At 41.2% G+C, this 23,895-nt stretch overlaps 1 protein-coding gene across 1 annotated transcript in view; it reads left to right on the top strand.

The window, feature by feature from the left end:
- adgrl2a (adhesion G protein-coupled receptor L2a) overlaps positions 1-23,895 on the top strand; it is a 97,310-nt gene that overhangs the window by 46,727 nt on the left and 26,688 nt on the right. The window contains exons 4-5 of the mRNA XM_073477040.1: positions 6,197-6,306; positions 13,227-14,027. Coding sequence (XP_073333141.1) covers positions 6,197-6,306; positions 13,227-14,027 — 911 coding nt within the window. The remainder of the gene's footprint in view (positions 1-6,196; positions 6,307-13,226; positions 14,028-23,895) is intronic.

Here is a 23,895-nt window from a genome sequence, read left to right as displayed (position 1 = left end):
GAGATTGTATAACGCTGCACATTGTTGACATTATGGAAATGCGCCAGTAGCCTAAAGGCTATTAAAAGAAAGTCAAAATCATCTCGCAGGTACTGTAGGAAGGAAATTGTGCCCCGCGAGCCTCGAGTTTGGCACATGTGTATCAGACCATTGTGGGCAGTGTTGGAAGTCAATGAGCAAGACTGCATTATGCTAAAATTGTTTTTTTTTAGGGATTTTTGCATCAATGTAATAATGGACCTCAGGCATTTAATCGGCCAAAAACAGACATTCCAGTCTGGTTATTTTGTCCAAGCAGCTCAATTCATACGTTAAATATTACAATGTTTAATTATGAACTATGAATATTTTTTTTTCTTCCATATGGTCCACCCCTATTTGACAATATTAATTATTGTGTGAGATGCAAAATTTTCCACTAACATTTTTAAATGATCCACTTTAAAATGTGCAACTTGTAATAATCTCTTGTGGTACATACAGTTTATGAATTTTTAGATAAATCATACACCTTATATCACTTTTAAACATCTTTAACAACATTTATCTGTAAAGAAAAGTACAGATACACATACGGTGTCTGTACACATTCACCACCATTTATGTTCTATTGAAAGTAGGTTTTAATGTGGCTTTTTTAAAATTCTGATCAACAGATAAAGTTCGTTTATTGTGGAAATAAATGGGGATTTACCAGCAATGTGATACAAATATGATAAAATGCAAAATATGTGTTTGCATACATACTCAGAGTCAAGTCCCACCACAAATTCTTGATCTGGACTCTGACTCAGTCACTCCAGGAGGTTAACATTGTTGTTTCTAAACCATTCCTGTGCAGCTTGGATGCTTGGATTAGCCAGCCTTGCATTCTGCAGTCTTATAAAGGTCACATCCAGAGCTGCAGAATGTCACAGTAGTATTTCCATTGATTTGAGTGGCATGACAATATACCTTAGCTGGTTTTAAAATCAATAGGTGAGATGGACGGATGTGAGTCAGACTCTGTAAGAGCCTGGTATCCCCCCGTCGAGCACCATTGGCTAGCTCCAGTAAATATAGCATAAACACAAGCATATGACAGTAATTACAAGTTGTACCCGGATATTGGGTCAGACCTAGAGTTGAAAGCAGGATGCTCATGGTTAATTTCTAACGACCCATTTCCTGAAACATTATTGGGCCACCCCCTTAGAAAATGGTCTAAATATACAGATATTGGAGGTGATTATACATCTAACGTGTGTGTGTGTGTGTGTGTGTGTGTGTGTGTGTGTGTGTGTGTGTGTGTTTTGTGTCCCTCTTGCAACAGATTGTTTCTATCGCTGCCATTTTGTGGCCCTGGAAATGATTTAATTTTTCAATGGCCTGTCTGCTATCAACAGGCTTGCCTCTTGAGAGAGATGTCTGCCTTGATAATTGCGCCATGAACCTCATCAGCATTTCAGATGAAATGGAGCTAGACGGGTCACTTTGAGTTTAAGAGACGCTAATTTGATTGAAATTCAAACTGGGAGCACCAGGAAGTAGATTGTGCCTTTTTCTGTAATGTGCTCCCCTCACTCATGTCGCTTTTCTCCTCCAGTTACACAGCCATTGTTTTCGCTGCTGATGTTATTTTTCATATTGTGAATTCCAAGTGGCTGCTCAAGCTGCCTGAATGCTGCGGAGTGTTGAGGGATAGAAAATTGAGCAGTGGGAGCAAAACAATCTAGGATTCAGCAATTAAGGAGCATCTCCTCCTTCACCTAAAGTGATCGTGTCCCATGAGCAGCACGTGACGTGTCACATTAGCAACTTTAAATGAGAGACCGGCATGTTTTTCCATCCTGGATCAGTTTAAAGACAGGCGAAAGCATGAAGACAAGACTATTTACAATTTTTTTTTTTTTTTTTTTTGTTTAGAATATTGATCTGTGCGACACTGTAAATTTTAAAAGATGATTTTACTTTTAAAAAGTCAGGAAACCGATTACCTCAGAATGACTCAGAGGTAAAGTAGACTATTAGATTTAAATTGTATGAGCTAAAAAGTTTTAACAACTTACAATTATTAGTCTTCTGTACTTACTTACTTTCCTCATTTCTTTTTAGTGAAGTCAGATTTTACAATTTACTGTATTAAAATAAAATCATAATACTAATGTTTACCTTCTACAATACAGTCATCCTTTTAAACAGCCAAATATTCATTTTTTTTGTTATCAATACATTGACATAAACATAATATTGTAAATCACAATTATTTTTGCCAGGATAATCTTGAATTTTTTTCATATTGTTCCAAGCCTAATGTTCACACAGGCTAGAGTAGCGCACCCCTAACCGAAGCTGAGTTGCAAGCTAGCCCTGATCTACTGCACACAGCAGCGTTGATTAAAACAATTGTATCAGTTCCCAAAGACGGATTAGTGACACACACATCTGAACTACAGGCTTTAGACCTAACAAATGCCTTTTACCTAATTTGTTAGCAGAAATAGAGATTTTCATACTCAAGGCAATTTATTATTCATTTAGCACATTATCTTCATGTCCAATTATTCCTCTGACATGCTTTATGATGACGGTGGAAAAGGTTAAATTGGATGTGGATACGCTGTACCAGGAGTGCTATCAGTTACACCTTGTTGGCATCTTATCGCACCCTTTCCCGCTGTCAGCATGGGAGTGCTCATTTTTAAAGGAGATTTGCATCAAATCCAAGCAGCATTTTCTATGACACTCTAATTGTACTGATGTCTGCCTCTCCCAAAAGGTCAGAGATGTGATGGGATTACATTTAGAATACTGCAGCATGATTAACTGGGCTTGTAGGGCAAATGGAGGCAATCAGAGCAGAAAGTAGCTCCGTCTTATTTTTTTTAGTTATACCTCAAGAAAAAAAATGTTAAGACTATTTTTGACACTTTGAGAAAGTAATGGATAGATAGATGCAGCTTTGTGGAGCTCTGGAGGTCAAACTTTTATTTTAATTTCTTAAAATTGGACAATCTTTTGTTAAATCAATTTTAATAGGTTTGTTAGACAGTTGAACCAATTTGTCAAAACTTTATATTTTTTCTTAAGATAAGCTAATACAGACAAATTGCCAAACAACTGTCCCTCCAAATAAAGGTAGCTTGCAACATATTTGCCTCAAAAGTACTTTATACTGAGCCTCTTTTCCAGCTGGCTAATTATAATAAATGAGTCCTCTGTCCGCTTTTTTTTTCCAGTAAAATCCTGTTGAACAGTCAAAGTATTTATAGAAATAGAATGTTTCACTCTGGAGGAAAGTGAAGAAAAAGCTTCCTTTGACTTAATATTCATTATGTACATGATTAATTACTATATAGCCTCAGACTATCAAAAGATAGTCAGAGATATCATATTTTACATGTATTTAATTAGTGTGCACTTTGAGACCTATGCCCTAGCAGGCCCGAATGCTGAACTTTTTTATGGGGAGGAATTTCAATTACATGCTCTCTCTCAAATTGAGGGCTAGGACTATGCATGAAAGAAGTCATTAGGGCTTTTGCAATTGGTCTCAGGAGATGCCCAAGGTTTCACAGATGAGAAGGAATCAGTCACAATCCCATAGATCAGGGCACCCCTGCTCCACAGCTCTAAAATTAGGGCAATATATCAGAAAGAGCTATCAACACTTATGTCAACATTGTTTCAAAAGAAATATGAGGTTTTTTTTCTTTTCCAGTGCTTACCTCCTGTTGTTTAATACATTTCCCTGAGAAACGATGGCAGGTCTGTGTCTCATTAGTGTCATGAATTTTATTTTTGATATCATTCTGTTTCACACGCCTAATATAAACCAGGCATTCATTTCCCCGTCTCATTGGAATCTGCTGGATAAAGCACTGTAATTTATATTGCTCCGGCATGATATGCTTATGCATGAGCAGAGGGGACAGAATCATCAAAGTGACCATATAATATATGGAAAGCGCTGCCGAGTCATGAAATATTACCCCGCAAAAACAAGCGGCGTATTATGGGCCCAGCATGAGGTGCATGTTTTAATTCCAGGACAGTAATTCATTTCCATAAAAACAAATACAATATGCTGATATTCTCATCTGTTATCACACGTGAAGGTCATTAATAAAGTGAAATTCCCCTGAAGACCTTCGCTAAACACAGATGCGCACACACAGATGTAGACAGAAATATGTGTCCTTATACATGGCTCTATGATATGATGGAATGCTTTAACATTGCCAAAAGACAAAAAAATATAACTTTTGTATCTGCAAAAAAATGTGTGAAATAATTTAATTGGCATACATGCTGATTGGGAGAACTAGAACAGGAGGAAGAGGGGGATTTATCACCTTTGTGCTTGGAAAAAAAAGGAAAAAGCAATGACTAATTCCGTTCCCTACCGTTATTGTGATTTAGGAGGGTTTTTATTTGAACACAGGAGCCGTTTGTTTAAGTTTTGAGCTGTTAACCATAATTCACTTCGTGCATGCCTGCTATGCAGCTAAAATGTGCTTGTTTTCAATCTAAAACCTAAACAGCACCAATCTCCAGCTCCTCTGTGTCTGTTCGATGCTATACACCTCAACAGTAAGCAACTCTGCACTGTTCCACTGCGCTGCCCGACATTATATTAATAACATTTGAACACAGAGCAGTGATTACCTCAGCAGCCCAAAACAAAAGCCAAAACCCAAAGCAGAATTCAATGCAACCAGTAATACATTTTCCAATGATCTGCTGTAAATGGGCACACTGGTCTGTGATAAGAAGAAACAAATATTATCTCTGGTCCCTGCTAAATCAGCAGAACAGAGTTATTGATCTGGCTCCTCGCATTGCCAATAGAATTTTAAGTCCCCTTGGTAGCAGAGCCGGCTTGCTCGGAGTATTGATGTCATTATCATGATTTCAGTACAGCAAAAGGGTGGTCACCTGCTATTCCCCGAGCTTCAGAGCACACCACAAGCTCAATTATAATGTCTGCTCTCCAGATGTTAAAGGCAGCGACCGAAATTAACTTTTGACACTGCTGCAATAGGCTGGTGAAATGAAAAACAGAATATGTAGGTACTATATGGTCGCTAAAACATGGTTTTGTTTTCTTAAGAAATCGAATTTTATATCCTTTTTTAGTTATCAGTAAAATCACATATAGGCCGTCTCAGTTGTTTATCTAATGTGTACAAATTCAGCACAAATTACACACTTTTTGCTAACACAGAACTCGTTTTGATATTCTTACTTTTTTATTTTTTTTTTATTTTGCAAAGATGCCTTGATGAGTACTGGGTCGAGAATTATGGAAGCTGCAGTAGAAATCATTAGCGAGACCTTTGATGGCATTTTGGGTGCAAATTCAAGAGCCTCATCTAGCTACTCAGCATGTCGGCCCATTCAGAGAAGGAGAAAACTCAAATCAATAAGCCAGGACATTTGAGTGAAACACACAGACTTTGTTTATCCCGTGCAAGAGCGCCCCACGAAACACAGATGTGGGGGGTAGATTCCAAAAAATCGCATGAGGTCCACATGCAATTGTAGTCCAGTGTGAAAAATGCTTGATCTGTTTCCGTGTTTATTTGTGGCATTGATTTGTGCTGTTTATGTACATTTAATTTACCAGCACCAAACAAACACACACATAAACAGTAGCCAGGGACGATGTTAGAGAAGAGAAGGAGCCCAAAATGTGTGCAGCTGCAAGATTCATTCTTAAAACCTGAGATGTAATATTTCGCTGGCCAGTTATTGAGCAGAATGGTAATATTGCATTGTAAAAACACAGCGGAGCCTTTTGGGCTTCTTTCATTGGCCTACACACAGTCAGACAGATTATCCAAGCTCTTCAAAAAGACATATAGAATAGTACAGTGCACAAACAACCTCTCTCACACTGCACATATAGCAGAAAGAAACCAATATGAGAACGTTAAGTGAAAAACAGCGGCGTTGGCCCTGACTTCCTCGCTAACAGAATGAATAGCCTTGCAGCTCGGTAACAGCGGTTCGCTGTTCTATTTGCTGAATCGATTAACTTCTTGGGGAATCTGAATATTCCCCATGAGTGAAAAACATTTGTTTTGTGTGCTTGTTTTAACGTTTATGCATTTAATCCCTTTGACTGTTTGCTTGAGAAGGCTTACACAGATGTATTGATGCACAGGAGTTATCGTTGCTAAATGTGTTTCTGTCTCTTTTTTTCTCCCGTCAGATGCAACAATCGGACCCAGTGTATTGTGATCACGGGTTCAGATGTCTTCCCTGACCCCTGCCCAGGGACCTACAAGTACCTGGAGGTCCAGTATGAGTGTGTGCCCTACAGTAAGTATGACCCTTCTGTCATGAATTGAAAACTCTCCCTCCCCCCTCCCTCCCACCAGCCCTCCCATCCTCAGTTCCTCTCTTCTTCTCTGCCTTCTTCTCTCTCTCTCGACTCTCTGCATCACACCATATCCAGTCCCATTTCTTCCTCCTGCCTTGTCCTCTTCATGTGCAACACCTATCAGCACCCTTTTCTCTCTGTCTCTTCTTCCATCTGTGTCACACCATGAACTTTTCATGAAATATGACCTGTAAAACCCTTTGGTCCTCTCCTGTACTGCCTTTATTATTGATGTGCTCGCCGTGTTTCCAGCAGATCGACGAGCCTGGTTATGGGGTAGCAGAATAGAGGGAGGGTAGAGGAAGGAAGTCGTGCTGACTCTCCGTGACAGCAAGCGAGTGTTTCATAAGTCCATTCTTGCGCGGAGAAGTCTATCAGGCGCAAGAAAAAAAATTGCGGCTCACCTTGATGGCTTAATATACATCTATACAACAGGTGTTGGAAGTATGTTAACAGATGTTTCATTATGTAACAGAACAGAATGGCTCCACTCATAAGTCAACAGGGTAATATTTCATCTGAAGAGATAGTGTTAACATTTTGTCTGCTCCTCGGATGCTAAAATATTCATTGCCATTAAGCTCCCGAACAATCTTTAGATTGCCCTTTGTCCTTTAAGCTGCCATGTTCATTTGCAATTTGTGAAGTAAAATTCCTCCGTGTAACCTTTGCAAACTGATTAATGACAAAGATTTAGATGAATTGCCAGAATCACTAATCAGGTGGAACTGGAATAATTAGAGTGGGAGTGATGGGTTGATTAAGAATATTTGGCACCTCTTTTGTATTGACTGTTTTGTACACGGACGTCTTTAGATATGTTTTGAAATTTAGTCCAGATACAAGTGATGCACCTTTCTTCATCTGTACATTTTTTTAGATTTCTACATTGCTCATTACCAGTATACCTGTCCAAGCTGCCCCCGTTAGTGTTGAATCAGAATGCGTTAGTGCACATCATTAGGTGGTGAAACTCATTACAACTTAAAGGTTAACCTTTCCAAAGGCTTTGAGGACCTGTAATTAAAAATGGAATAAGCAATAATGAGCATTTGCGTCCATTTTATTGAGCAAAGCCAAATCCTGTAGCTTTTCACTTAAACGCCTAACTGCTTGTTTTCTTTCTTTTTTTTTTTCTTTTGCCTTTTTTTTTCTACTTGCCTCATAGTTAAGTGAAGTATCGATCCTATGTCTTGCTGTGTTACCTCAAACCTTAATAGCAGGATTAGCCTCAAGGTGCACTCATGTCCACCCACTGTTATGATTGTCTTTTGCCTCCTTCTTGCACCAAGGAAACAGTCAAGGCCGCCGTAGCGTGGTCTTGACTGAAAAACTATGGAAAAAGAACTGTAGAAAAATAAACTTCTGCCCAAGGACTCTCAGTCCTGTGAAATGTCTGTCATAACAAAAAACTGCAAACAGGTCCTCACTTTACTCTAAGCAGTTTCAAGCATGCATGTCTGTAGCCCCGTCTTTTTGCTTCTCAAGGTCCATGCCCAACCAGAATAGGACCAAGAACACAGAATGTATCCTATCGCAACTGCCCTGGTAAGTGCTTAGTGTTCTCCCAGTCTGATCCAGTCCACACAAAGCCCAGTCCAGCCTTTCCCACTCAAGCCCCTGTTGTAACTGTGATAGATTGTGATTTACAGGCGAGTTCTGTGTTATGTTTCTTTCCCTTTACCAGTCCTCTGTCTCCTCTCCCCCAAAATAAAATCCATATATACCCCTGATCATTTTGTAGACTCAGACTAACGCAGAGAAAGGCAATCATAGGGGAAGATTTACTGAGCTTTTCCTCACCAGTGCAAAACCACTTCAGTTTTCTAGTTTTCAGATGGAATAGATCATATGCCAAATACCGAGATTTGTGATTAAAAACATTGCAGTGGTTCAGGAGCTTAGGATCCCTTGGATTTGCTGGGATACAAGACTTGAGAAGTTGTTTTGCAAGAAAACGTACTAAATCCACATTAAGCTGATCAACGTTGGGACCGCAGACAGTGTCCTCATTTTGACTTGTAACCGCTGCCCCCTTCAAGTCTTATCCGTCCCGTGAATTATAGCCAGCAGTTTAATAACATAATATAACAAACAGTTGTTATTAATGTGCTATCAAATTAATTTGTTCTATTGTCTGAGCATTTGCATAATCACACAAGCAATTTGGGATTTTTCACTTCCATGCGAGTGGCTTTTGCAAGAAGTTGTACACATTGCCACCATTTTCATCCTTTTGGCTTCATAATTTGGTTCTTGTCATGAACTGCCCTCATTAGCGAACATTATCTTCATATTCCAGCCAAGGATGTAAATTTTGTCTTCACCTGGCACTGAATTGCCCTCTGAATTGGCTTGAGTAATTGCTCGAATCAGGCAACATAAAAGCCAAGACATTTTTTTTTATTAAGACTCTGCTCTTTGCAAGCTATTTTAAAATGGTGGGAAAAAAAATAAGATTCTAGCCTTGCAAAACTAGAGAGTCATGCCAGTGGGCATAAACAGTCCTCAATGCTAATGTTTTCATTTTTCATCACACTCTAATGCCAGTAAACCCCCTGCCCCATGTGACAGTGATGGCCAGATTATGAAAATTATGAAGTTAAGCTGTGACAGCATGATTCTTGGGTCCCCCTCTGATGTTTTTGTTTATTTTGTGTGTTCAGTTTTTTCTCCTTATTTATTCAGTGTAGTTTACATGATGCTATAATTTAGATTAAATACTGGAGCCACTAACTGAGACTGCAGACGACAGCAGACATCCATCCATATCGCGATGGAACACCTGATTATTAACAGTGATTATTTATAGTCATTATAATTTGAGTAGTTCATAGACAGTAGCAATTCCCTAGAAAGCCTGTAATGTCTGGTAGAGAAAGTTCAGGGTCTTTGGGGTTAGTGTGGGTTGTCTCATGTTTGTTTGTTTTTAATGTTGCTATATTAAAAGTGACTGACTCTCTTCCCTTCCCCCTGTGCAATCTGCAGGAAACCTCCTCGGCTATCTGACTCACTCTCCCCATCCACTGACCGATTTCTGATCACACTGATTGCTATTTCTATTTTTACACTTCTACTAACATCTTCAGGACTTCCGCCATGTGTTTCTCCTTTTTTCTTTCCAGGTTGCCTTCACGCCATCTTTCTCTGTCTTTTTCCTCGCCCCCCCCCTTCTGTTCTATGTGGCTGAGGCGGCTTCTGAGAGCTCAACTGTTTTTGTAATTTGTGATTTGTTTGCTTCCTATCCGTGTTTGATCTCTTAGTTAGCTGCGGCACATTTAAATTTCTTCTCCAGACTGCCGTGCATTCATTTACGGATCCTTCTGAATCTCTAGTTTCCGCTGCTTTTCCTTTTTTTTTTTTCAGCCACTGAGGCTTAGGTCAGACTCGACAATTATAACAGATTCAAATTCTAATCTGAACCTGCACTAATTGGAGCCAGAGGGTTGCAGGATTCAAGGGGAACCTAATTTATGATTGCTCACATTATCCCATGGTGCAAACTGGCCAACAATGTGTAAAATTAGTATTTCAACACTGATTTTCGCAGGCTTTCTATGATCGAGCCTTTGTATTTTGAATCCATCTGATACAGAAATCCGAGAAAGACCAATAGAAGTGCAGATCAAGAGCAAAAGAACTGACGCAAGCAGTCTGTACTTGTGAGATTAACATCTCCACCAGTAAACACTATAGTGTTGAAAGAATATATCTGAAATTAGATTCTATCAGACAGCAATGTGCCGGAATCAGTCCACATTTGGAGAAATTACTTTTTAAGTCAAAGAACTTTCATAACAATGAATTAAGATAAACTTCATTTCTTTTTTAATATAAACTGCAGCTTCAGTGCCACGTAATAAAAAAGTTGTTGAGCATTTTTTTAATATCTTTACTGAGTTTATCTGCAAACATAGTAAGATAAGTGTCACTGAATGACTAAATACATGTGATGCTTATCTTTGTCCCCTTTTTTGCCAATTGAACTTAAGACTTGAACAGTGTCCTGGTCTGACCTAGGCTTTAGACTTACCTGAGAAACGTCTTTTCTGAAGTTTTTTTTTTTTTTGTCATAAATTATCCTCAGTCTTGTTGTTGGAATTAAAATCAAGCTGTTTCTTGTTTACTTTTTAAATCTTGTGAAATGTTCGATCAGTCATTGACGCCTCAGATTAATGAATGAGCTAATGCTTTTTAGCACAGTTATCTTCAGAGTGCCTTGTTTGAATACGCCCATGTTGGCTCATTTATAGCGGACTTGTATTTGTAGGCACAAAATTGACGAAGATATGAAGTGCAGTGTTGTACTGTACTGTACTTAGATATGCTTCAACAGGGAGTGCACAAGCACAAGCTATATTAATGCATTTTGCTCCAGTGATTTACACTGATTACCTGCGTCCTTGATAAGGCCACAGTTTAAATACATTAATTACATAAATACATTTTAAAAGTGGTATAATTGGAGTGTGACACAAGGACTGTTGTTGGTATCAGTCAGGTGTTACATTGTCCAGAATTATAAAATGGCATATTTGTTTTATTCCAATCTGTTTCAAAGATATAGCACATAAGTACTGTATACAGTAGACTACTCTTTATTTAGCTTTCTTTTTTATTTTTTTAATGCACTATTTCTTGTGGAATTGGACTTGGTTTATGGTGGTGGGTGGATTAAAACAGACCACAGTTTGAAAGCAGCTTGGTTTGGCTTTTCTACAAAACCAGAGTCAAATTATTCATTCACATAAATAAAGTGATGCAATAAATGTCACTTTACTGTAGTATTTACACGATGGCTTTGAGTTTCGAAAAAGGTTTTTATAAACCTATAATTATATTTACAATATTTATAACTTTAAAGTAGATCATTGTCGCAGAAATGCTCGCATATGTATCAAACAGAAATCAAAGATCTTCTACAAAACACCAATTCCAATAAAGTTGGGACGCTGTGTAAAACATGAATCAAACAGAAAGTGATCATTTGCTTATCCTTTTCGACATAAACTCAATTGAAAACAGTACAATGATGTTATGATTAAATAATATATTTAATGTTTTACCTCATCAACTTTGTTGATTTTTGTAAATATATGCTTATTCTCAATTTGATGCCAGCATTATGTTTCAAACAAGTTGTCACAGGGGCAACAGAAGTCTGGAAAAGTTGTGGGGAATGCTCAAATAAACAGGCTTATTGGTAACAGATGACAGTATCATGACTGGGTATGAAAGGGGCATCCTTGAAAAGGCTCAGTCATTCACATGTAAGATTGGGGTGAAATTCACTACTTTGTAAAACACATGAATGTCTAAAGGATGTGGGGCCACATGTGCTCGTTAACACTTTGTAAAAAACATTGTTTGGTAAACACAGTCCATTTGCAAATGATTTCATTTTGTTTTTAACCACATTTTACAAAGAGTCCCAACTATTTTAGACGGTTAGCATTCTGTCAAGCATAAAATCCATCCACCACTGCTCTATAAACCAGTTGTTACAATTTCAATGTTCTAATCAAACCCTTTTTCTAAGACAGGACCTTGACGGCTGTGTGTCACCTCTCTCACAACTTTCCTGCTTTCTCTGCATAGGTCTACCCGTCTTTGTCCATGTCTCATAACATGTTTCTGCATATGTAATCGTAGCGATGACAGTTAATTCATATTAACCTCTTTTTTTTCCCCCTTGCACCCCTTTCATTCTCTCTTCCAACGCTTAAAATAGAAGTGGAGCAAAAAGGTAAATAACAGACACGATCCAAACCCTAGCTCCTTGTTTTGTGGCATCTGGCTGTAAACTACCTATTTTTCCCATGGTGGCCCCGACTAACGCATCGCAGACGTTATCTTCAGAATCCCCCTACCCTAATGTTAACGGGCCAGTGTAGTGCAACAAGGGAAGTGACTCTGGCCATAAAACAGACAGCACACAAGCAGCCAAAAGATGTAAATGGGGGCGTATTGGCTGCAGTCCATAGGGGCTTCCTCTACTCATTCTCCCTGGGTGCTTTTGCTACTCAGCAGAAAATCATATTGCCTGGCTTCCAAATCCCTTTTCCATAGCATGCCATGGTAACAGTGTTTCTTGGCCCTTTTTTCAAGCTATTGATTTCTACTGTCCCCTATCTCTCAGAGTCTCCCCCCCTTTCTCACTCTTCTCCACATTATTCTCACCTGGCCACTTGCTGCTCTTCTCTCTGTTGGTTCGAATGCCTCCAATGCCTCAGAGCAACAGCCAAAACACCTAAAGAGACCCGTAACAAAAAGTTATTTATATCTTAATGGTTGTGACATTTGCACCACTTCGTAATGACAAGCCTCTCAGGGTATATACCGTAGAAATGGTGGTGTTACTGAGACACATCATAAGTACACACAAACATTTTGCAGACTCCGCTGACTCCTGCTCTCTCATAACCTCTCCCGTCTGTTGCCAAGTGACTTTAGTTGGCTGCATTTTTTTTGTTTACAGGACCAATTGTTTCGTTAAGTTTCGTTTCTGTTCTATTTCCCCTCATTTGTGTTCTACTCCCAACAGTAAATGTCTATGAGGCCAAGCTTCCTTTTGTTTCAGACTACTTTTTATATTTAAACATTATGCTTAATAACTTTCCTTTTTTTCTTTCTATGCACAAAACCAAAATCCTTATACTGCTTGTGATATTGGCTATAGTTGTTAGTTGTGTTTTGGCCACTCTTTAATGTGTGTCTGTCCCCACTCCTCGTGGATGACCTGTAAAACAAAATGAAGACATTAGAGATTACATGGATGTTACATATTGTTTTTGTGTGGTTTTGTTTTTCACATGTTAACCTGTGCCTGTTTCTTATTCTACTCTTCTCCCATTGCTAGTTTTTCTTTGTCCTGGGACTCTGAAAGCTGTCGGTGATCCTTCCTTTCTGTTTGAAGCGGAGCAACAAGCCGGCGCCTGGTGCAAGGACCCACTGCAAGCAGGCGACAAAATCTACTTCATGCCTTGGACTCCTTACAGGACAGACACTCTCATTGAGTATTCCTCCCTGGATGACTTCCAAAACGCCCGGCAGACCATCACCTACAAGCTGCCCCACCGGGTGGATGGGACCGGATTTGTGGTCTACGACGGGGCCGTGTTTTTCAACAAGGAGCGTACCCGCAACATTGTCAAGTTTGACCTGCGGACTCGAATCAAAAGCGGCGAGGCGATCATCAATAACGCCAACTACCACGACACGTCGCCCTACAAGTGGGGTGGTAAAACAGACATTGACCTGGCAGTAGACGAGAACGGGCTGTGGGTGATCTACGCCACAGAGCAGAATAACGGCATGATGGTCATCAGCCAGTTGAACCCCTACACGCTCCGTTTCGAGGCTACCTGGGACACGGCCTATGACAAGCGCTCAGCCTCCAATGCCTTTATGGTTTGTGGAGTACTCTATGTGGTGCGCTCCACCTATGAAGACAACGAAAGCGAGGTCAGCAAGAGCCTGATCGATTACATTTACAATACCAAACAGAACCGTGGGGAATACGTTGATATCCACTTTCCCAACCAGTACCAGTACATTGCAGCTGTGGATTACAATCCGCGAGATAACCAGCTCTATGTGTGGAATAATTTTTACATCCTGAGATACAATCTGGAGTTTGGCCCACCTGATCCAGCACATGGTAAGAACCCAGCCCCTTCCCCCCAGTCATTTCTCTTGCAGACAGTGTCGTTAGATTGCATTGCTGAAATCGAGATTTTAGTTGCTGTCAAGTGTACTTTGATATTCCCCGTCTATGTATGAAGTGTCACAGCTGACTGATTTTTAATTTGGAATCTAATATGTGCTAGATATGTTACGGAAGCTTTGGAGTGTAGGAAAGCATCTCGGGGGGTGAAGTGAGTGGGGCTCTGTGGTAAACAACACCTTGAAGCCAGTTACCATATCATAAGGGATCAGTATCTAGGGGATTTGGGGAGGTTTACCATCCGGGCGTTCCCTGAGTCCCTGGTGCTAAGGCTCAAGGGACCCCTGCTAGCATATCCCCCTTTTTTTTTTTTTTAGAGCGCATAAGACAGGGACAGTGAGATATATTTTCACTTCTGGAAACATACATGCCCGGACAGGTGCAAAGTCTAGCCTGGGGCAAGGTTAGATCATTCCCCAAGTGATGCTGAAACTCCATTGGCCATTAAAAAAAATACTTCACAGTCTGTAGGTGTACTGTAAGGATTTGAGCTCCTGCCTAAGAGAAAGAGATGGTAAACACAGGGGAGAAGGATCAATCATCCAGGGTCACATCAGCAGCGTATGTTTTTAATTTAGCTGTCAAGAGCTGAGGGGAGGCTAGCCTAGGCCTGCGATAGTCCTTACAATGAGAATATAATAACAGTAATTATCCTAATCCCCTCCACACCCAGAGTCCTAAGTCCACGTAATGCTCGACGCAGTCAGTGATGAGCCACAGAGGTCAGGCAACTTTTCCACAGATTATCCACAAGCTCAATATTTATTAATGTGTTTGCTCGTCCACTTTTCTATTGATAGGCCACGAGCTAGGGCTGCTAAATTGGGTTCAGCCAGTGGAGCAGCATCAATCCAGACAGGCCGGGTTGAGCTTTACATTGACAAAGAACGTAGTCCAGGTTGGAAAGCAAAATTAATATGCGGAGGGGGCGTTAAGTGGAATACTGCCACAATCATGGAGCGCAAGATAAAATATGTTTTCCTTTTTTATTTTTCCAACTCTGAATAACGTTGTTTGAAGTTTCTCCACAGCCAATAAGACAGACACAAAAGGTTTTTCTAATTAAACATTTGCATACTGAGAATATGTTAGAGTCAAAAGGTGTTTCCTTATTTTAGTCATGTCCAAAACACTGTGTCACACGCAGAGAATTCAGATGAGCTCATTTTAAGCAGCACCCTGCATTTACACATAGCTCCTGTAAAGTGGTCATAATATCGCCTTTTTCTGCTCTCTAATAAGACTATATTGGAGCATGTCTTTACATGCCATTTTGTGTTTATGTACAGTAAACTGATGATGAAGCAGTCATGCAACAGCCTCCACAACAGCCTTTAATTTCAGCTTAGCTGTTATGGATTCTTGGAATAAGCTGTGTATAGACAGGCTGCACGCTCAATTGATTTATTCATTTTCTGAATGGACACTGATTACTGATAGAGAAATCTGAGGCTTTAAAAGGATTCTGAAATAAGACTGCATTACAGTTATTTGTATGTGTAGCACCTGTGTGCGTGTGTGTAGAACATGCTTTGTTTATTCACACAATCAGACCTCCCAAGCACCCAAAGGGACCCCCCCTCCCTCTCCTCCCCTCCCCTCCCCTCCCATCCCTTCCTGTAAATTATGTTTAGAAACAAACACTACCTGACATACTGTATGTGCTCCTCGGGGCTTCTGTATTCACACGTCTTTATTTTAATGTCAACGAGGACCCAGTCTCTCTCTCCTTGACAAACGAGACATGAGCTCGGCTCTGCTGCTGACTAATGTATGTTGAGTTGCAGTCGATGAGTGCAAGGGAGAATGGTCCAGGATGATCATCAGGATGTCAATAAACTTGTCCTCCCACATGGCTGATGTTGACACATAAATGATGGCACTTTTTTCTGGCTGTCACCGGTTGCCCTCTCTGTGATATCTTGATGCTCGTTTCAGCGCCTGCCTCACTAGGCTCTGAGCCAAGCCATCAGACTGTTTTTGTGTTGTTAAAAGTTGAAGGTAAATGTAAAAAAGAACGACAACTAAAAATCAAAAGAAATGCCTTGTTTATGCAACAGAGCATGGCTAATTAATAATGTATATGCCGGAGCTAAATGTTTGACTTTTATAAGTCAAACTTCAAAGGAAACCACAGGTTTTTAATTCAACCACAGATTTTTCTCCAGAGAATTTCAAAGCTTGCACATGAGGATGAGCCAACGATGTAATTGCGGGGGTGTGAGATTGATAATATATGCATTTGTCGCTTTACATTGCACGCCCCACTCTCTTTTTTTCCCCGTACTTCAAGTGCACAAACAACCCCGTCACACGATTCGCTCCGTCATGGAATGCAATCACATCAAACTGATGTTGAGACCCTCTGCGGCAGACAGTTGGGTTCTTGTCAAGTCCAATAACGCTGCTCGTGTCAAGGCAAGATCATCTGTTGTAGGATTATGGGGGAGTGGATGGGGTCACATCCAACAAGCGGCTCCACTGGAAGTGGACATTAAATGGGTCAGTAAGTCCCTCTCTTGGCTTTGACCAACAGCGCCATAATCCACTCATTTAACCATGGCTCTATGCCTGTGTTCCTTCTTGCATATAGGAGCTCATAAAAAGACATATTCCTTTGTCGCATCTTGTAAGAGAGATGATTAAATTGATTTAAATGAGGTATTCCCAGAGAAAACTCATTATGCACCCATTTCTATGGAGCGTTTATTCATGCCAAGCTCCAATATGTGGCCTCAAACCACTGGGTAAGCATATCAAAAGCTATTTTTTACAACAAGTGTGCACAAACAGACTGTATTCACTGCCTCAATGGGACACAGGTGAGCCCTGGAAACCTTTTATTCATCCCTTGTCGGAAAATTAGATTCTGAATAACTTCCATATAAAAGCCCCCGGCGCTGTAGTTAACACCCACACAAATCAAGACCCCCTTTTTAATTGTTCAAATGTCAATACATTTGCATGCAGTTTCAATCTTCGCTGCATCCTCAAATTACACATTTGCAAGTGGGGATTGTAGGGGGGAGAATGACCCAATTTGTTTGAAATTATAAGGTATGGCTCACTATGCGACTGGCCAATTAGCTAACAAAACTCTGCATGTGGTCACAACAATGCCGTGTAGTTTGTGTGTTACCAAAGTGCTTCACAATGCAGAAATGCTCAGCTGTTACGGATCCTTGTGAGTCATATGCATTAGCAGTCACCCCAGAGAACCTACCTCTTATAGTCTGATGAATATACAGCTCCCTAATAAGCACCACTGTGATTCATCCCTGTCTTCTGCAGTGCTTACATAGAGGTCAACCTGTGCATGGCAACATTTAGAGAGAAAGCAGGGAAAACAGAGAGACATCTGGATACTTAAAACGTCAACATCAGCCATCTGAGGTGCTCAGGTGAAATGGCAAGAGACTTCTGTCTACTATATGCCCACCAGCAGTGCATGAGCAGGGATCAGGATGTGTTAAAAACGGCCAATTTGTTTGTTTGCCTTGACAACACACAGCGGTGTGAAAGGAGAGGATATTGATGTGGAAAATCACCCTTTTTGTTTTTGTTTTTCTGTCCTCCTGTCATATTCTCGTTGTTTCTTTCTCTGTCTGCTTCCATCTTATTGCCGCTCTCTTTCATTTAATCTCTTTCATCTCTCTATTAGATTCAGTCTTGCTGTTTCTGTCTGACTTTCTCTTTTCACGCACCCTCGCTCTGTCATTTTTTGATTCTTTAACCCTTTTAACCCTCTGCCTGTAGACTCCCAGTCCTCCACCGCCATGATCAAACATGAACTGTGCCCTACATTTGGATATTTGCATGTCTGTGTGTGCGTGCCTCAACATATATGCGCCTGTTTGGCCTCTTTCCTGAAGTCCGGCTAAAGCTTTGGTCAGACTGTTCAAATCATGCCCAATGAGAGCAGTGCACACTAAATGACAGGATTTAAGTAAATCCTTAGCCGTGCCTTCTGGAAAAGAGCACACACAACAACAGAACAAAGACGGCCATCATGCACATCATACTCTAGCCACCTTATAACAGAGTTTAGATTTCAGGATAGATGCTACAGGTGAATAGGGTTAAAAAATAAAAATAACCATAGATATCACCATTAATCTTCCCCAGTTGATTACTTATATCAAGTTTCCAGGCTATCTAATGAAAAGATGTGCTAATTTGCATCAATGAACAGAATTCAAAGCTAAAATAAACACCCAAATGTGTATTTTGGACATTTTCTTTCCATCGGCTGAGAGAGGTCATGTTATAAAAGCAAAGTAGCCCAAAATTAGTCAGATCGTCCACAGGATGGAATAGGCAACAGAGAGAGAAGAGCAAGGTCTCATTTTTCATTTCACGTTACAATCCGCTCACATACGGCCAATGAAAAAGTGATTAATACATGTAAATTGCTACAAATTGCCCCTTTTTAAGTGACATTATCCTAATTAAAAACTTAGCATGATTGCAGACCTTTTTGATCAACTTCTTCCCAAGTGCAGCCTCGAACTGCTACTCATAGAAACTGCCTATTTGAGTGAAAGTTCTCTCTGGTTCTTTCTCACCTTATTTACTCTCAAACAAAACTCCTGTTGGTTGTTGTCTGGATCACACGGATGTTGACTGACTACACAAGCCCAGCCTGCTAGGACCAGACAAAATCAAACACCTCACTATACACAACAATCTGCAGAAACCCACCTAGAAATCCACTAAATTGATCCATAGCCTTAAACCCGTGCCTTGGTTAATTCACCAAGTCTCTTTTTTTGTTTTAGTGTCCCCCAACTTACTGATAAGAGGAAGAATTTCTGAGATGTTAGCGCACTTCTGGGGAGTGTATCTTTAACTAAGAGCCTCATTCTTCAATGCTGGACTGCAGAATCTCCCTATATGCCAGCTTCCATTCTTTATTCCTCCCATGTAACTTTTTTAACCACCGTTTTATGATGCACTGTGACGTTATTCCGTCTGCGTCGTGACCCACTGGTCTCATTCTTGGTTACGATATAGGGGTGAATTTAACTTGAGTGATAAAAAGGGGGGAAATCCCTCGATGGGGATTTACAGTCTTGTTCACAATGTCTCTGATATTACATCGTGGGATAATACCTCACCCCCCTGTGTCTGGTGGCAGTGAAGGCCAGGAGGTCACCTGTTTCCTGTGAAATCTGATCTTGATCTCTGCCGCTCCTCCTGCACCAAACGTCGTAACACATGAGGGCCAGTTGTTTCCAGACAAGGTGGAACATTTCACCCCTCGTCCGAATACACACTTCAAGATAACATTTTCTCATATAGTCACCACTGCTGCTGCTGTACACAGCGCAGACCAGTGATCTCCGCTCTCAGCGTACAAGCATGTGGGCAGCGACGACAAACCGGGGGTTATGATTTAAAATGCCACAAAGAGTTGTTTTACATAAAAGAGAGAGAGAAGAGGGAGGGGGGTGTGATTATGGTTACACTGAGCCCTATAGCCAAGGGGATCCACACTCTCTTGTTTGATTACAGTCTGACTGTGAAACAAGGCGTATTAAAAGAATTATTACTCAGACATCACAATGGTCCCCCATCACTCCCTGACACACGCCTTTGAGGAGATTTATTTCACACAGGCCTGATTATTGTGTCTGTGTGTGTCTGTGTTTCTCTAATCGGGTTCGCGTGCTCGCATGCCGATGTATGTGAGTCAGTTTGGAAGTATATCTTGAGTGCGGCTCAGAAATAGTCACCCTCCTGTGTGCACGGCATTAAATATCATCCTGCTCGGCACACTTAGAGTTAATGCTTGAAATTTGAGGCACGTACAGTACAGAGAAAGCTGCAAGGAGAGAAAAAAAACGCAGGCTGTAGTCTGGCAGCTGCTATGTCTGTTCTCTATACTTTGGTGTCATTCTGTGTGTGAGGGTGTACACGCGCTTTAAAAGCGTGTATGTGCTTCCGTGTCCGCGTGTGTGTAGGAGTGCTCTCTGCCTGCCTGTGTCCATATGAATCAATGCGTCTGTATTGTGGGACAGAGAAATATTGGAGACAGCAGTAAATAACATAATCCAGCTATTAGGTTTTGTTCCCTAAGACATGGACGTGTACAGTACTGTACACACCCTCACAAGGACATGACTCATGGGAAATTATATGAATTTTCACCCAGCTTTCTTCATATTTACTGCTGATACACAAGCAATCATACACTGTTCCCCTCCACAGCAACAAACGCAGCGCAGAGTGAAAGACGTGTAATCCAATTTCCTTTGTGTATTATTGTTATTATTGGTAGATATCAAAATGCATCACAAGCGTGTTATAAATCATCACACTATTTCATACTCAAGAACAGCTCCATTTCCATATGAACTTCCAAGCAAGGGTGCATCCATGGAGGACTGAGCCAAATGCATGTTGGAAACAGAGGAAATAATTGACACGTTTTTCTTTTTCACAGTTCAACACCTTATTTCAATTAACCTGCGCTCTGATGGGTTACTCATTTATTTTTCCTTCCACCAGATCCTCTTGGTCTCCTCTCAGAGGCCGAGCGTGGGCCCCCTTCTGATGGCAGAAACAGGCTTTGAGTTGTTTGAGGTTCCACTGACTTGTTAACTTTTGCTGTTCCTCTTCCATTAGGAGGTGATTACCACCCGGGAGCCACATTTCACAGTGTTCAAAAGACACTATTCTTTTACTTTACCCACAGAATGAGACAAAAAATCCCCCAAGCAGCCTCGCTTCACATCATCTCGAGATTATTCCATGACGGAGCAGACTATAGAGGACGGGGGACGAGTGAGATCTAATAATTCTTTTAAACTTTTTAATGTGGCAAATTAGCTGAAACAAATGCTAACTGTGTGTTCCCTCACCACTTTTCCCCCCCAAGATAAACAGCACCTGGTAATATGTATGAAACATTACCCTGATGAACAGCCATGCGGTGCCTACTGAAAGTGAAGCCATTAAGCATAATATAAAAGACACACACGCTGTCGGTTTTCATTTGTCACCTCGGCATGACTACTGAGTCCTGGTGAGGTCTCATCTTGTCTGTGTGAGTGCGCGTTTGAGCGTGGGTGTTGTGTGTGTGTGTGGTCCTGAGTGCTTACGTGTCAAGCCTCTCCTGGATTCCCATCCCATTGTCTGTCATCAATTCCAGACCTGTAACCCCAGTGGTAATAACAGAACCACTGACATACATGTAAATGCGACAACGTGTGGGCGTCGAATCACACAAAGAGGTTATGAATAAGTCCGTCCTGACTATCGGCGGGACTTGCGCTCAGACTCTATGACAGCTAATTGAAGGTTCCCCTTGGGCTGAGTGCAGCAGAGACATAATAATCAAGGATCCTGCCTCGGTTGTTTCGCTATATAGCCCAAATGTGGGATTTGCCTCTTTTGTCATAATCAAAGGAGCATTGCTCGGGGAAGGTATTCAGCGGTGTTGCCACAGCTGAAAGCAGAAAATATTTGCTTCATGTTCCGAATCCCACAAAGGTGTAGAAAAGGCTACTGCAGCACTACCAACAGATCAATACCCATCCCTCACAGTGACTGCTTATAAACTTATCCACTTAGACATCTCTGTGAAGAAGTGACTGCCCGAGAGGAGTGTCCATGTTAATGCCTATGGGTTAATTCCTCACAGCTTTCATTGGATTAAATCAAACTAAGCGACAGCATAAAGGTAATAAAATGATTGTGTTGCTGGCAGGATTAAGAGGCTGACACGCTATGTACACAGGAACAGTAGTGGTCAGAGAGCCCGCTTTGTTTATGCAGGAATCTCTCTGGGAAGATTCACATTAGCATCTTTTTCACAAGCGAAAGAGGATTAGTTTGTATCAAAAACATGAAACGAAAACCCCCAGCAGGATTATTTTAGCAATTTCACTTGTGTCCTTTTCATAATATTTCTTGTTAATGAAGCTCTTTAATGTACAGCTGTGTTCTGCGATGGCGCAGCCCAGACGTTGGCTCAGCAAATCCAACCCCACGCCCCTTTCCCATAGCTAAAACCATCCAGTTTGCCTTGGGCCAGCTCTCTCCGATGGAACGCTTCAGGAGAGCCAAACCCATTAATTGGTATTAACCAAGTCTAACATTAATTACCCTCACACTTTCACCGCTGATAGCAGGTAGCACAATGACAAATGAGAAAAAAACAAAACAAAACTCCAAAGTGATTTATTGGAACATGTTGTAACTAGAGCATGTAGCTCAACGTCCCAGCGAGCCATGACAAGCAGGCCTCTTGAGTGAGGGGTGTAAACAAGATACAGTTGTTAGTTGACATGCAAAAGGAATGTGCTTGGATTACAGCAGATGCCTCTTTGATTTATTGGCCGAGGTTGCCAGCTCCTTTATCTTAAATCATGTTGCCGAACAGCGATTCATTTTCATTTTTATTTCTGTCTGGATTCTAAACTCCCCACCCATGGAGAGCCGGGATCTTATCATTATCATCTTTCATACTTTGGAAATGAGAAACCTATAAAGGGCCCCATGGTTTCTTGGGAATCTTCTGGACGTTTGCCAAACCACCCCGACCCAGATGTTTAAAAAGAAACGATAATCATTATAAACTATGTCGACACACGTTCATTTTCTTCAGACGTAGCAGCAACATTGCATGTTGTAGTGTGTAAGCTTACCCAGAAATTTGCCAAGCATTTTTTGGCTATTACTTTCAACCTTCTGTGAGTCTTCTCAGTGAGTCATGAAAAACAACGGTTATAGCAATAAAGGGGTATTGGTGCAGAATAGAGACAGGCATTTCTCCCAGCCAGCTAAATGCTAGTGCTGAAAGGACACTAAGCACAGGTTGTCTCTCAACCGCTGTGACAGGCCGTGCAGCCGAGAATTTCACCGTGTTGAGTAAAAGGATACAGGTGGGGGTGGGGGGGACGAGAGACGAAGAGGAGGCTGAGGTGAAGCCAGCCAGCCAAATCTGCCTTCAGCTCAGTGTCAAAACAGCCAGTCAGCTGTGTACACCTTCATGTCGCCTGTGTGTGTGCGTGTGTTTGTGTGTGTTGAGTTCTATACCCCCATCACCAGGAGGGAGCACACAGAGTCATCTCCTCTGGTCAATAGAGCCTAATTCGCCACAGGTAGCAGCCAGCCTCAAAGGCGATTTCCCTTCAGCCTACCTGTGCTGAAGCCTCTCATCCACACCGTGGGGCCTATGGTGATAATAGTGTGTGTGTGCGTGTGTGTGTATGTTTTGGGGGGGTCAGTGGGGGGTTTACTGCTATCAGCCAGACCCATTATCCAATGGAGGCAATAGATATGGAGGTGTTGCTGCCTGGGGTTTGGCTGCCTCTCCTTCCAATCCACCGGAGGACAGAAGCTGTCTTCTCATTCTCCAACTTGGCCCCATTGTTTCTGAATTTTCCTGTCGTCGTACACTTCATGCGCCTCTATTTTCCACCATCCCCCCCCCGCTCTCTATTTCCCCCTTGTTTTGAACCCAACTCCTGACTTCTTCTCTTTAGCTGCGCTTCCACCAAAAGTAGCTGGAACTTTTAGTCCCAGGAACTTCTTTTCAAGGAACTAAAAGGTTCTTCCAGCTCTTTGTTGTCTGCGTTTCCACCGCGGTCTTCCAAAGTTTAGGCCAATTAGTCCACTGATGATGAAAAAACAACAGCTGTTTTTCTGCATACGACTATGCAAAAAAGACCTTGAATACATCATTGGTTCATCTGATGTTTGCTTTCTTCTGTAATTAAATGTTGACGTGTCAAAGCACCATGAACAAAAAACAAACTGGCGTGCGTCTGCAGATTTTTAAATGGCGTCTGAAATA

The sequence above is a fragment of the Pagrus major genome, chromosome 11, assembly GCF_040436345.1.
Source record: "Pagrus major chromosome 11, Pma_NU_1.0".
Lineage (NCBI taxonomy): Eukaryota > Metazoa > Chordata > Actinopteri > Spariformes > Sparidae > Pagrus > Pagrus major.
Note: the sequence above shows the minus strand (reverse complement) of the source record. Positions and strands in the feature narration are given on the sequence as shown.